Source organism: Eleutherodactylus coqui, chromosome 2, assembly GCF_035609145.1.
Source record: "Eleutherodactylus coqui strain aEleCoq1 chromosome 2, aEleCoq1.hap1, whole genome shotgun sequence".
NCBI lineage: Eukaryota > Metazoa > Chordata > Amphibia > Anura > Eleutherodactylidae > Eleutherodactylus > Eleutherodactylus coqui.
Window position 1 is genome coordinate 174,710,597 of NC_089838.1, and position 15,863 is coordinate 174,726,459.

The 15,863-nt window shown below is 45.2% G+C and overlaps 1 protein-coding gene across 2 annotated transcripts in view; it reads right to left on the reverse strand.

Moving 5' to 3' along the window:
- Positions 1-14,714, reverse strand: part of LHFPL3 (LHFPL tetraspan subfamily member 3) — an 81,278-nt gene extending 66,564 nt beyond the window's left edge. For both annotated transcript variants that reach the window (XM_066591973.1, XM_066591972.1), the window contains exon 1: positions 14,006-14,714. In XM_066591973.1, the coding sequence (XP_066448070.1) occupies positions 14,006-14,438 (433 nt within the window). In that variant the 5' untranslated portion in view covers positions 14,439-14,714. The remainder of the gene's footprint in view (positions 1-14,005) is intronic.
- Positions 14,715-15,863: the final 1,149 nt, after the last annotated feature.

A 15,863-nucleotide genomic window follows, 5' to 3' on the forward strand; every position in this document is an offset into this window, starting at 1 on the left:
CTACCTCTTTTGAGGCAAAAATTAATATAAACAGTGTCTTATTTTCGGGGAAACATGGTATAAAATGTACATACCCAGACTAAATGTATCAACTACTTAGCTTAGCTTACAGGGCTCAAAGTACCCGAAAGATTCCCTTAAAAATAAAGCAAATATTATCAATTTGAAATATTCTGAATCTTTGAATGCTGTTTCATGGGGTGGAACCTCCTTGGAGACACAATAAAAAATAGTCAAACTCCACATAAATGTTTAGGCCACTCTCACATTGTGATTTTTACCGCCTTTTTCGAATGTCACAGCGCTTATTAATGCACCCCATCATTGTGATGGGTGATGAGGTGCTTTAAAAGTGTAGAAACGCACCAAAATAGTGCAGACAGCACTCGAAAATTGAGGCATTTTCCAGCATTTGAGCGCAGGTCTGCAAGGTCCCATTGCAATCAATGGGAGTGTTGTACATGATTATCGCATGTGTGGGAGTGGCCTTAGGATTCATGTTACATTTTGTAGGCCATCTCTAGTTTAGTGGTAGACAAGCTCATATAGTAGGGAATTACAATATACACAATTTGCTAATTTGGCTAAAATTGTCATGACAAAATCAAACTCCCATTGATCTCCCTTCAGCAGGCTTTATAGTTTTCTACAACATTCTGTAGCCTTCACTGCATAGAAATACTATTAACATCCAAATATGTGTTGCTCTGAATAGCTGATACCAAAGCATCAGGACACTGCAGTTAGGCCTCAGTCACACGGGTGTTTTGACGAACGAATTTTTGAACACATCAGTTATGTGTTCAAAAATTCGCGTGACTAAAGCGGGCGTCATGGTGGAAAAAACGCTGCTAGCAGCGTTTATCTGCTCAAAGAGAGTGCTGCCCTGTTTAACCTATGGTCAATGGGGCCGGCTGCAGCTGCGGCGGCCCCATTGACATACAGAGAACATCGCTCTCCCTGCCACAGCTGTGATAGCTGTGGCAGAGGATTTCTTCATCTCTGCAGAGAGTCCCATTGTCACTAGACACAGTCACAGCATTGTCACAGTGTCTAGTGAAAATGGGACCACTGAGATGAAGAAATCCTCTGCCACAGCTGTCACAGCTGTGGCAGAGGAGAACGTTGTTCTCCTATTGAATTCAATGGAGCTGGCAATACAGCCATTGAAAGCAACGGGCTGCCGGACAGCGCTGCGGTGATTTTCGGCGAAGAGATTAAAATAGAAGCCCTTCCCTGAAAACCATCCTAAAAAAAAAAAAAAACTATACTCACCTCTCTGCAGCTGCCGGGGCTCAGCCGCGTCCAGCCGGCTCTTTTCCTGCACTACTCTTAGGAGAATTCAGCAGACGAGGATTTTAAATCCCCGCCTGCTGAATGGGCTGCCTCTGATTCGCTGAGCACTGTAACCAATCAGAGGCAGCTCTCAGCTATTGAATGACAGCATGTAAAATTCGCACATGTGACCGGTGCTATTGAAAAGCATTGGTTCTATCTAGTGCGAATTTTTTGACGTGCAGAAAAACGCCCCTTACAAACGCCCATGTGACTGAGCCCTTAACCCCTTGAGTGGCACGCCCGGAAAAGTTCCGTGACGAGCTCCACTGCCCATAGTGATATACCCCGGAAGATTTCCGGGCTATGTATCACTATGGGAGCTGCAGAGCACAATGCCACAAGCTGTGACAGTGTGCTCTGCCTGCACAGACCCACACAGAGCAGTGCAAGGGCTTTGAAAAACCAGCAGAAGATATTGCCGACATGTCGGCAATGTCCTGCTTTGTTTACAGGTTGCCATAGAGACCATCGGCTTGTCAGAAGCAAGCCGATGGTCTCTGTGGCAGGGAGAGCTGGTTGTTAGCTGTCAGAGGACAGCTAGGTACTAGCTCTTACAGCAGAGATCAGAGAAAACCTCCGATCTCTGCTGTGTTAACCCTTTACATGCTGCAGTCTATGTGACTGCAGCATGTAAAGGGCTGTCACTGCAGCATGTAAAGGGCTGTCACCATCGGACCCCTGGAATGTGATCAGGGGTCCTGATGGGTCCCTGTGGAAGTCCCCTAAAGGGACAAAAAAAAATAAAAAATTTTTAAAAAATTAAAAAAAAAAAAAGTAAAAAAATTATTAAAAAAATAAAAAAAACACTTGTCTCTCTTTACTTTGTAAAAAATCAAAAATACAATCACACATGTGGTATCCATGTGCGTCGTAATGACCCAGAGAAGGAAGTTAATACATTATTTAACCCCTTAATGACATGGCCCCTTTTTTCTTTTTTCCCCATTTCTTTTTTTCCTCCCCCTTGTTTAAAAAATCACAACTTGTCCCGCAAAAAACAAGCCCTTATATGGCCATGTCAATGGAAAAATGAAAAAGTTATGGCTCTTGAGACGCAACTGCAAAACTAGTTGAAATTCAATGATTAGACCTTTTTAAAAAAACCTGCCCTGGTGGGCACGACAGGGTGGTAGGAAACCCGCCACTCAAGGGGTTAAAGAGACCCTGTTATCAAGTTTTTTGCAGTCCTTATTGAGAGCACCATAAGATAGTGCCAGACACACCAACTGCAGTAACTTTGGAGAAACTTGTATTGTATTACTACCAGCCAGACACAGAACTAGTCCTGAATATTCATGAGCTGCCTCACCCACCCTGCCCTCCACCCAATGATTGGCAGCTCTCCATCTCTTTGCACAGTAAAAAGCAGATAGCTGTCAATCACTGGCTGGAGGACAGGGTGGGTGGAGCTAGCCTGCAGCTCAAGAATATCCAGGACTACTTAAAGTAGTCCACTATGCATGTGCTGCTACTGATAAAAACGATTGCACAGATCCATCAAGCAGACATATCCCTGTAATCAATGTCTGTCACTACCTTGTGCTGCTCTCAGAGAAATGCAAAATGATGGCGACAGTCTCTTTAATTTAATTCCATTGGATATGTGTTTGGGTACCTGCAAACTATAGGTACATTGAAAACAACACTAGGATCAGGGTCTTCACAACACTAATTGAGGAAGACCCAGTGACTGCTAGGACTCTTGGTTGCTGCACTGCTCACGTTCTGGTTTAGAAGAAGTGCAGAAGAGGACATCACTCCTTTAGGTCCTGTTCACACAAGCGTTTGGATTTCAGCTTTTAAACAGAATGCCAGATCCATATTATGATGAAATGAACAGTACCCTACAGACCCCTTTGATCATAATGGGGTCTGTCCAAGTTCCATTATGTCCTCCAGCATTCCGTGCCAAAACCCCCAATGCAGATGTTAACATAACCTTACTACATTCCAGGTCCTGCTATCGACTTCAGCTAGATGTACTGTACTGTTTTTTGACCTGTACTAGATGTACTGTACTGCTCTATATACCTTCTACTTGTACTGGACTGCTCTACACCTCAGGTAGAACATGCAGTTCCTTTTAAACGCCAGATGAGGAGGACTTCATTTTAACTTTCTGGGACACTATGCAGAACCTTGCAGAAGCTCCCATCCTCTACACAAAAAAGGATTTATAGCTTCCAGCAGGTTTTTCTGATTTTAATGTAAGGACGCGTTATCTGGGGACATACTTGTTTTCAAAAACTTGCCCAGCCTGCTGTAGTAAAATAACTAGCACCAGTATTTCTGGTGGCACAATGTGCCACTTACTTATATAATATAGCACGGCTCTGCATGTTTTAGGACATGTGATGATGTCACAGTTATGTGATCAGGGGTGGAGCTCAGAGCCTTGATGACTGATCACATGACAGTGACATCATCACATGTACCTTACACAGTCACTCATTACTTGGCCGTTAGTATTTTGAAAGAACACATACTCACCTTTCCTGCTCCCCCACCACTGCCATTTCACTGGCACATGAACCCTGCTGGTTTTCATTTCAGGGTGCATAGACACCTCCAACACAGTAGCCATGTGACTGCTGCAGCCAATCCCAGCCTCCCTTCAGCCAGTGAACAGATGTGTGCTCATGTGACCTAGTGTTGTGCCATCATCACTCCCCTCCCAGAAGTGAAGTTCACAGGGGATAGTATTGGTGAAACAGTAGCGGAGGTGAACAGGGGAAAGCAAGTATATATTTTATTATTTTACTACAACAGGGTGAGCAAGCTTTTGAAAAAAAAAGTATGTTCCCAAATAACCTTTTTATTTGCTTATTTGTCTTTAATCTGCATTTGTTTTTATTTTGGGGGTTTAGAACCAATTACTATTTTTTTCATATAGTTATGGACTCCCGTTAAAATGTTTTCCCATTACAATAGCTATCAAAGAGGTCTAGGGGCACATAAGAAGAACATTGGTCTTCCTCTTTACAAGTCACTGGTCAGACCACACATGGAATATTGTGTGCAGTTTTGGGCACCGGTACTCAAGAAGGACATATCAGAGCTTGAGCGGGTACAAAGGCAGGTAACTAAGGTAATGAATGGGATGGACAGACTACAATACCAAGAGACATTATCAAAATTGTGGTTACTTGGTTTAGAAAAAAGGTGGCTGAGGGGTGACCTGTTAACTATGTATAATATATCAGGGGACAATATGTAGATCACTCTACATCTAGAGGAAAGAACATTTCTACACCAACATAGAAGGGGGTTCTTTACTGTAAGAGCAGTGAGACTATAGAACTCTCTGCCTGAGGCCAAATTCACACAGACAAACAAAATATCAGGCCGAAAAACCCAACCCGATATTGCACTTACCAACGTGCGATTTTCACAACGATGCAAAGCACTTGATTGATTAAAAATGTAATTGCTTCTGTAAAATTGCGTTCCTCGGGCACGTGACTTCAGTGGGGAAGCATCACATGCAATGTATTTTAAGGTGCCATTGAAAGTAATGGGCAAGGTGTTCAGAGAGAATGCCCAAAAACAGAACGTGCCGCTAATTTTTTCCTCAAATGGATTCGATGTTTGTGCACATTGCACAAAACTGACGCATGAATATTGCTCTTGTGAATAAGCCATGAGGATGTGGTGATGGCGAACTCACTAAAAGAATTCAATAGGGGTGTGAAGTGAATCCTTTTCATATGGAAAAAAGATTTTAACACCAACATAGAAGGGGGTTCTTTACTGTATGAGCAGTGATACCATGGAACTCATAATCTGAGGACTTGGTGATGGTGAACTCACTAAAAGAATTTAAGAGGGGCCTAGATGCCTTCCTTGAGTGTAATAAAATTACATGTGATAGTCACTGATTATTTCAGAAGGGTTGGTGATCCAGGCAGTTACTCCAATTACTATATTTGGAGTTAGGAAGGAATGGTTTCCCTAAAAATGAGGAAAATTGGCTTCTACCGCATTGGGGTTTTTTTTTGTCTTCCTCTGGATCAACATTACAGAATAATAGGCTGAACTAGATGGATATATGTCTTATTTTCAGCATTACACACTATGTTAACATCATGGAACAAGTTAAAGCAACTCTTCTGTTGCAGAGAAAAAATTTGTCCCAGGACTAGCGGGATGGGGAGTGATAGTATCTTGTTCCCTCGTCTATTGCCATTCTGCCACAGGTTTGCCTCTTTCTGGAGCCCCTCTGCAGTCTTACAAGATGGCAACAGCACTCCTCCGACTACCAATGCACTGTTCATCAGTAGTCAGACACTTGCTACTTTCTGATTGGCCAGCACTGCTGATGCGCTACTAGACACCTATAGATGGAATGTATGCTGGAGTAAAATAGAGATCACTTACTTCACTGGGGGGGGGGGGGGGGGGGGGGGGATCTGGACTTAACCATTTTCCCCCGCTGGCATTGATGTTCAGAGCAGTGTGTAGGGTCTGAGACTGCCAGGATTCTCTGTGCATCAGATAGTCTAATACGTTGCATGGCTATCTTGGAATACGACAGAGGGCCCCAGGAATGAGAGGATCCATGCCAATACCTGCCATACAGTAGGGCACCAGGTAATCTTACTCCCTGCCTCCATTCCTGGGACAAATTTTATCCCAGGATCGGAGGGTTGTTTCAATATTGGAAAATGAGGGAACACTGTATTTCTATAGTTCTTTTTCTGATATACTTGGTCGTGTTCCACCCTACTTGTATCCCAAGCTCTGTACATAAAATAGAAACAAAAAAGAATATAATTAAAATAAATCCAGGGTAATGTATATAGCATCAACATTTCAATTCGTAATAACTGTGTTGGGGAAACTACACTGAGAAAGGCATCCCTGGGAACAATGTCATTACTAAGAAATTCATTGCATTCTAGATATGCCAAGTTGTCATCAGAATGCTTACAGAACACTTTACACTATGCTTAATTTAGTGCACAAGTAACAGGAACATTGATAACAAGTCATCCGTCTGGGAAGAAGCTGTGAATAGGTGAAACTCTGGGCGGCATGTACTCACATGCCACGTCTTCCAATTTGGAGATTTTATATGCAACGCATTTGTGTTTTTATATTTGCGAGTATATAGAATAAGAATTCATTTTTCCTTCCAAACTGCCAGAAGATATAAGGCACCATATTATCTTCCAGTTTAAAATACAGGAAAATGCTGTCGGCTGTACAGCTACCTAACAGGCAACCCACTCATCCAGCCTGCAGCAGAGGTCGTGCGACAGCAGTGCAGAGTCTGTGACCACTGACTTCTTAACTCTGGTGTTTGCGTGCACCGTCCTGTATGCAGCACGGATGCTGAGGTGAGAGGTCCGTGGTCCCTGGCTCAGGAGCAACTGTCGCCGTCAGAACGGAGCTATAGCCTGAGTGAGTGGAATGCCTGTTGGGATGCTGGCCAGCCAGACACTAATAGGGGGGGCACTGTTATTACTTGGACTACAATGGGGTTCACTTTTTACTACTGTGGCCAATATAGGGGACACAATTGCTACTGGACCAACCATAGGGATCACTATTACTACTGGGGCCACTATTACTACTGAGGCCAGTACGGGGGACCCTATTACTACTTGGGCCACTACGGAGATCACTATTACTACTGGGGCCACTATGGGGTACCCTATTATTATTGGGGCCACTATGGGGTACCCTATTATTATTGGGGCCACTATGGGGTAACCTATTACTACTGGGGCCACTATGGGACAACTATGACTTCTGAGGCCATTATGGGAGTTACTATTTCTACTGGGGCCACTATAGGAGAACTATGACTACTGAGGCCATTATGGGGGTCACTTACTACTGGGACCACTATGGGGCTCACTATTATTACTGGACCACTATGGGGGTTACTTACTACTGGGGTCACTATGGGTGACCCTATTACCACTGGGGTCACTATGGGGACCTTATAACTACTGGGGCCACTATGGGGGACCCTATCACCACTCGGGCCACTATGGGGTTTACTATTACTATACAGTCATACAATTAGAATCAGCCCTTTGAAGGCAACCATAAGGCTGGTGTGGCCCTCAGTGAAAATGAGTTTGACACCCCTGTGCTACATGTAGTGTATCAGCATGCAACTGTGTCGTTGGCCTGTATATGCAGGAAAGCTACATAATATAAAAGGCGCCTTTACACCTTCTGACAACTCCCTATGTACACAGGTAAAATGCAACAAGGTGATGTATCTGTGCTCCAGAGATGGAGAAACGGTGATGATATAAATAAAAAGGGGAAATCCAGAAAGGGGTGGACTTACTTGTCTGGTATGGAGTCCGTCAGCAGACAAAACTCCATACCATAGGGTCCACTTCAGGTGTAGAATCCTAATCAAGTCAGGTGAGCAGCAGGGGAAAGGAATCCGGGGTAAACAAGCCTCGGTGGTGAACATTATAAAGACAGGAAAAAAGCTTAGCCCCTTTGCGCTACTAGACACCTATAGATGGAATGTATGCTGGAGTAAGACAGAGATCACTTACTTCACTGGGGGGATCTGGACTTAACCATTTCCCCCCATTCCAAGTTTGCTTTAAGAGATGTGAAGACAGCGGTGTTTCTTCCTTTGCTTCTTTATTGGTGAATATCCAAGTCACAGCCAGTAATTAAATAGTAGTACATGTAAACGACAATGCATTTCGGGGTTCACATACCCTTTGATCAAGACAAGCAGTAATAGGAATCTAAATGCGTTGTCGTTTACATGTACTACTATTTTATTACTGGCTGTGACTTGGATATTCACCAATAAAGAAGCAAAGGAAGAAACACAGCTGTCTTCACATCTCTTAAAGCAAACTTGGAATGGAGAAATAGTCAAGTCCAGTTCCCCCCAGTGAAGGAAGTGATCTCTATCTTACTCCAGCATACATTCCACCTATAGGTTTCTAGTAGCGCAAAGGGGTTAAGCTTTTCTTCTGTCTTTATACCACGTACACAGGTAGTAAGTGGACGAAGTTTATTGTCCCACAACTATTTACAGTGTGTAGTCACAAAGTTAGAGAATCTGGGACTTTTCCCCTTTGTCTCCACTAGAGACAGTTTACTGCTATTATTTGTATAGTAACAAGCTTTCCAAGTTGCCAGTGATACACATTGCATATTCCACTTACAGCATACTGAAGCATAATTATATGGCTTGCATCAAAAAGTCAATATTGGCATACGCGCCCAAATTATGACTTTTTCAGCATTGACTCTAGCGCCCACAAAATGTTTTAAGTGAGTGGGGCTAAATGTTAGGGGCATGACCACACACGGATCATCACTAGAGATGAGGGAACGTACTCGTTACGAGTAATTACTCGATCGAGTACCGCTATTTTCGAGTACTTCAGTACTCGGGTGAAAATATTCGGGGGGCGCCGGGGGGTGGGGTGGCGGCGTGGGGGTTAGCAGCGGGGAACAGGGGGAAGCCCTCTCTCTCTCCCTCTCCCCCCCACTCCCCGCTGCAACCCCCCACTCACCCACGGCGCCCCCCGAATCTTTTCGCCCGAGTACGGAAGTACTCGAAAATCGCGGTACTCGGGTGAAAAAAGGGGCGTGGCCGAGTACGCTCGCTCATCTCTAATCATCACCTCTACCATAATTTAAGAAACTGGTGTAAATTATAACTAAAACCTACTTGTAGCTGGCGTAGCTTTCATATTTGGTGCACGAATGCCCTAAAGTTGTGGCAAGTGTATTAAAAGATGTCTGCCTCTTAAAGAGTTTTTGCAGGTCTTAAAGGGGTTCTGACATGAATAATGTTTTTATGCTTTAGCAGCCATTGTTCCCTGGTCTGCCTAATGGACACAGGGAACCCACGATTTAATGGCTGTTAAAGCATAAAAACATGATACTTACCTTGTCTCCTGTTGTTGACATCGGGGGGGGGGGGTCATCTCCCAGCAGGCGTTGCTCTTCCTCTTCTTCCTCCACGAGCCGCGCTGCTCCGGGATCGCGCGCATGCGCAGTGGAGAGGTGCCCTCTGACAGGAGTCAGGACGGGCCACGTCTCCACTCCGCACGCGCAGAATCTCGGAGTTCAGCCAGGACGGACGGGCCGCCCACAGCAAGCACTGCTTGTGACATGCTTGCTGTGGGCGGCCCGTCCGTTCACCTCGGAAGTGGCTGACGGACGGAGCAGACCAGGAAGCGGTCATTTTGACCGCTCCTGCTCTGCTTCTACAAGCCATAGAAAAAGATGCCGGCTGGAGGGGACATGCCTGGCGATCGGTCCTGGCCAGGCAAGGTGAGTACAATTTTTTTTTTATGTCAGAACCCCTTTAACTATTGATGACCTATTCTCAGGATATATTTATACTTTTGGATACGGATAAGGAATTGCGATTCAGATTCCACTGTGGCTCTGCACCAAAACTGCTTCGCCTTGGTTGGTTTATAGATGTGTGCTGCTGGTGAACGCTTAAGGGCTCCTGTCCACAGGCGGGTCGGACCCCGCATGCAGGATTCCCGATGCCCAGCCGGTGACCCCAGCATACCTATCCGGCGTCTTTTCTCTGTGCTGTGGATGTGCAGGCCTGTGCTCCGGCACGTATGCGCAGTACAGAGGACGCGGCTCCTGCGGCCATTCTGCAATGATGATTGCAGAATGGCTGCGTGATGGACGGCTTCCATTGACTTCAATGGAAGCTGTCAGTGCGTAGCCCGCACAAAACCGCGGCATGCTACGGTTTCTTCTCGTGGGCAGGAAATCACGTCTTAACATTGCATGCTATGGGGCTGGATTTGCTGCAGAGTCCAGAGGTGGAATTCTGCTCCGTACTCCGTAATGCAAATCAGTCCATGGACAGGAGCCCTAATTCTGCTATTCTCAGGATAGGTCATCTATAATTGATCAGCACGGTGATCAGTGCGAAAAGAACAGGAAGCAGACAGTTCTGTCAGCACTGCCGTGGCCCGAGTTGGTAATGCAGGGAGCTGTGCCTGCATTACCAACCAGGGCCACTGAAACATGGACGGAGCTATCAGTTTCTGGCTCTGTCTGCACTAACAGCAGGACTGGCAAACAGCTCAACAGCAGGAATTCTAAGCTACAGAACACCATTGGTCAAGTATTAATGACCTATCCTGAGGATAGTTCATCAAAAGTTAAGTCTTGGAAAAAGCCTTTAATACATATGGTACAAATTTACTCTAACACTATGTTTACTTAAACAGGTGTATGAAACCCTGGTTTAAAGTAAATATGCCCCAATGTGTTCAGGGAGCTTTTATGTGCAAAGAGCGACCCTAGTTAAAAAAAAATGGAAACGAGAAATGATCCCCTCTTTTTAGAGGGTAGTAAACTAGACATTCTTATAGAAGTGAAGGCAGAGGGTCCCTATGTGTAGTAGGTGCAGCTAACCTCAGGTCCCGTTATGCCTAACTAGGTCAACGTTTAAACCACATACTCCAGATTGGGAAAAAAAATGTGAGTATATGGTGCAACCTACAGGCGTAATAACACAGTAATAATGTGAGCTGGTTATTTTTGAAACTTTTAAAGCATGCTGGTTCAATAGATAAATAGAGACGTTTTGGAAATAATGTTATTACGCCTGTAGGTTGCGCCATATAACCCTTGTTTTTTTTCCAATCTGGAGAGGGAGATTTTATAGGAAGAGCAAATGGGTCAGTTACAAAGGGACTTCCAACTCCCTGTTGCCTAAATCACTTTTAAGACATAGCCAGCAGCATAGTGTAGAAGTTGTAACTTCCATCTTTGTTCAGACCTCTAAATGGAGCACCTACCTGTACTACTAACTAGAAGAAATCCTGTAAATGAGCAATCATAAGGGGTAAAGGAAGGATAAGTAGTTGCCAGACACCTGATTCTACGTATCTCCGAGGGAATAAAGGACTACAATGTGTCCAATTCTTACTTTACCCAAAATTATCCTTTAGCAAAAAGTTTAGCAAAAGAAAGGGGTAATTTATGCATGCAGAGGACGCCAGGAGGTTGGTACACAACTCTTTTTAGCAGCCTACAAGGACCTGTACACACTACCCTGAGCAGTTATACACCTGATATCAATAATAAGGAGCTAAATCTTCAAGTTAACAATACAAACTTTGAGCACCATATTGATATAAAATCACAGAAAGTGCTTAGTATTTCTTTTAGCTAGGTTTTCCAGTGTTACTACATAAATCCCAATACCCAGGATGTGTGAATAATTATGCTGACAGAAAGACCATATCGTGAACAGCAGCCAATCAGATTTTTTTCCATTTTTCTGTATAGAAAATAAAAGGAGTGATCTAATTGGTTGCCAAAGGCAATGCAGACTCTGAGTACATTAGCTTTTAGGCACAAGGCTTAATGGCAGGTTGCCTATAATGGAGGGAGAAAAAAAACTTGGGGTTCAAAGTGACTTGACATTCTGGTAGTCTAAATAGGTTTTAGGGCGCATTCAGACGACCGTATATCGGCCGGGTATTCACGCCGGCCGATATACGGCGTCTCTCTCTACAGGGGGAGGAGGCTGGAAGAGTCGGGAGCAGCGCTTTGAGCTCCCGCCCCCTCTCTGCCTCTTGTCCACCCTCTCTCCGCCCATCTGCACTATTTGCAATGAGAGGAGGCGGGACGGGGGGGGGGCAAGTGGTGTTAATTAGCTCCACCCCCATCCCACCTCTCATTGAAAATAGTGCAGAGGGGCGGAGAGGAGGCAGAGAGGGGGCGGGAGCTCAGAGCACTGCTCCTGGCTCTTCCAGCCTCCTCCCCCTGCAGAGAGAGACGCCGTATATCGGCCGGCGTGAATACCCGGCTGATATACGGTCGTCTGAATGCGCCCTTGAGATGTAACCATGCTGCCCTAATATTTCTACCTTATTAAAAGTATTGGGGCACATTTAATACTGGTGTTGTCCCAGAATTCTGGAGTAGGTTGCACCTTGTTTTTGGTGAAAATGAATTAAGATAAAGGGCCCATTCACACCTGTGTTAGGCTTTCAGTCACAATTCCATTTCTCTGTTCCATGTTTGGAGCAGAAAAACGGAAAACTGAAAAACTTTTCCGTTTTCCCCATTGATTTCAATGAGTTTCGAAAAAAAACGTTGATTCCATCAGGTTTTCTTTTTTCAATGGAAAAAGACCACGCAATCTGCAGCACTATTTTTCCATTAAAAAGAGAACGGAAACCTAACAGAACCTAAGTAAACGGAAAGCCTTATGTTATGGGTTTTTGTTTCCTAAAGAAAATGACACACTTATTTTAATTCAATTCAGTTTTTCTGCTCCAAAAATGGAATAGAGAAATGGAATTGTCATTGAAAGCCTAACGCAGGTGTGAATGCTCCCTTACTTACTGTTGATTTACAACAAAGAAAACAGATGTTAGCCTCTAAATCCACTTTTCAAAAGGGGGCATGCTTCTTTCCTGGCCAGGATTGAGGGATCATTCACATCAGTGGCTTGATTTCTGTTTTGAATGGTTATTTTTTTTATAAGGTTGGAACGAATACCAAAACGGAATTCAAAAGGAAATCATAAATGTTTTTTTTTTTTTCTCTTTTCCATAGATCAGTTTGGAAAAAAAGCAGTTTCTATCAGTTTGTTTGTGTTTGCTTGCATTTAAATCTATTTTATATTATTTTGTCGTTCTAACTCTCTGCATTTTTCATTTAAAAATAGATCAGTTTAATAAACAGACATCAAAAATGGGACCAAATGGAAAACTTTTCATTCAGTTCCATCACCCATTGACTATAATACAAAAAAGGGTCTTTTCTGTTTGATTTCTATTATTTTATTATTTGTTTAAAGGAGTTTTCCAGGCAAAACTATTGATAACTTCTCCCCAGGATAAGTCATCACTAGTTAATCGCTGGGAACCTGCTGCTCGGGATCCTGGGTGATGATCTGATTGCTGCAGGCCGGGCATACGTCATAGGGGACAGCAACGTAAATGTGCTAGCTGGCTTCATTCCCACTGAAATCAATGGGAGCTGAAGTGGCTATTACAATTCCATGCCCATCCCCGGTGTCAAAGGCAAAAAGTGCTGGAAGTGTAATATCCAGCTTCAGCTCCTATTGATTTCAATGAAAGTGAACCCAACTAGGGCACTTCCACTGCCACCCACTATGATGCACGTCCGGCCCATTGCACTGACAGCGGGCTAAGAGATCAGCTCATCGCTGGGGATCCCAAACAACGGTGTTCCTGGCGATTAACTATTGATGACCTATCCTCAGGTCATCAATAGTTTTCATCTGGAAAACTCTTAAAATTGGAGACAAACAGAGCTGAACTGAAGGGAATTTAAACGGAACCTTTGTTTTCCATTTAGTCGCTCCTCACGCGGAACAGGTAAACGGAAAACAGAAGTGCAGATGTGATCAAGCCCTTAAAGACATGAAATGTGACTTTTTTAAGTTGCATGATTGGTCGCAAATTCTCACCGTCAGTTCACATCCCTAGACATATTTAACATTGCAACAAATGTATCAACATTGTGCAACATTTAATAAAATTGTCACATTTTAGACCAGAAAAGGGGGAGGGAAAAAAGCCACCAGAAAACAGACCTCGACTGTCCTAAGATTTATGGGGCAGATGAGCCAAGTGGTGAACTCGGAGCTGTCAGTGAGAGCAGGCAGGGCCGGCAGCCCTCTCACCGGCCATACACCCAGGCTCACCTGAGGAGAGCTGCATCCAGGCGCAGATCTTATACACGGTGGCCGTGTTACAGAAGAAGAACAGCACGAAGGACACGATGCAGGCGATGATGAGCGTCATGGACAGGCCGATGAAGAAGGAGGCGGCTTTGAAGGCTCCGGAGGGAATGGTGGAGAAATCAGTGAAGCTGCCGGTGCATGTGAGCTCTTTGGAGAAGCCGCTACCGATACAATAGTGGAAGAGTCCGAAATAGCCGGCCTGAGGGGTGTCCACTCCGTCCCCTATCCAGTAGGGCTGGATGAAGCACACGATGTTGACGATGGCGAAGCAGATGGTGAAGATCGCCCACAGCACCCCGATGGCCCGGGAGTTGCGGATGTAATTGGCGTGGTAGATCTTGGCCGCCTCCTGCGGGGAGAGCATCGCTAGGCTTGGGTCTGGCATCCTGGACATCGGAGAAGGGGACACTGGTGACTGAGGAGACAAGAATCACAGCAGCAGGAGCGGCGGCATAGAGAGAAACTGCTGCTGCTCGGAGACACAGCGCGTCATGGAGATGCCCTTACTGCACACAGCTGCCCCGCGCTCCCAGCTGTCTCTGCAGACCGTCGGCGGTCACTGCGACCTGCTGCAGATCCGCATCCCAATGTGTCAGGAGCAGACGGTACCACGGCGGCTGGGAGGGGAGCGGCCAGCGCAGCAACGTCTGCTGGATGTCTCAGCAGGGCAGATGCTAAATCCTACGGAGCTACAGGACCCCCGATGATGTCACGCCCATGTGACCAGCCTCCTGTGTGGGAGGAGCCGCTACGGAGTCCAGTAGAGCATCTTACTTTCCTGGGCTCTTCTGAGATGCAGCAGGGAGCTCTGTTATGCAGCCTGCTGAAAAGCTGGCGTTGTACATAGCTTCTTGCCAGAGCTTGTAGACAGCTGCACAGTGTGTTGGAGGTGAGTACAGCCGCGATGTGCTGCGGGGGGGTCTGGGTACCATCTCCTCCTAGGGATGCAATGCACTGTATAGACCGGGTACATTGGGATTTAGTGCAGTATAGACCGGCGACCTGGGGTGCCCTCTCCTCCTACAAATGTGATGCAATTCTATATAGACTCGGGGCCCTGGGTTTCAATGCTCTTCTGTATAGAATGGGGGCTCTGGGTGCACTGGGATTCAGTGCTCTTCTGTATAGACTGAGTGCCCTGGGATTCAATGCTCTTCTGTATAGACTGGGGGTTCTGGGTGCTTGTGATTCAATGCTCTTCTGTATAGACAGGAGACTCTGGGTTTACTGTGATTCAGTGTCCTCCTGTATGGACTGGGGGATCTGGGTGCACTGGGATTCAAAGCTCTTCTGTATAGACTGGGGGCACTAGGATTCAATGATCTTCTGTATAGACTGGGGGCCCTGGATGCATTGGGATTCATTGATCTTCTGTATATACTAGAGGTTCTGGGTGCACTGGGATTCAGTGCTCTGTATCGACTGGGTGCACTAAGATTCAATGCTCTTCTGTGTAGACTGGGTGGACCGAGATTCAGTGATCTTCTATATAGACTGGGGGGGGGGGGGCACTGGGATTCAATGCTCTTCTGTATAGACTGGGGGATCAAGGTGCACTGGGATTCATTGCTCTTCTATATAGATGGAGGGCACCGGGATTCATTGCTATTCTATATAGACTTGGGGCTCTGGGTGCACTGGGAGTCAATGCTTTTCTATATAGACTGGGTGCACTAGAATTCAATTCTCTTCTGTATAGACTGGGATTCAATGCTCTTCTGTATAGAGTGGGGGTTCTGGGTGCACTGGGTTTCAATTCTCTTCCATATAGACTGGGGGCTGTTTAGGTTCACTGGGACTTAATGGTCTTTTGTATAGA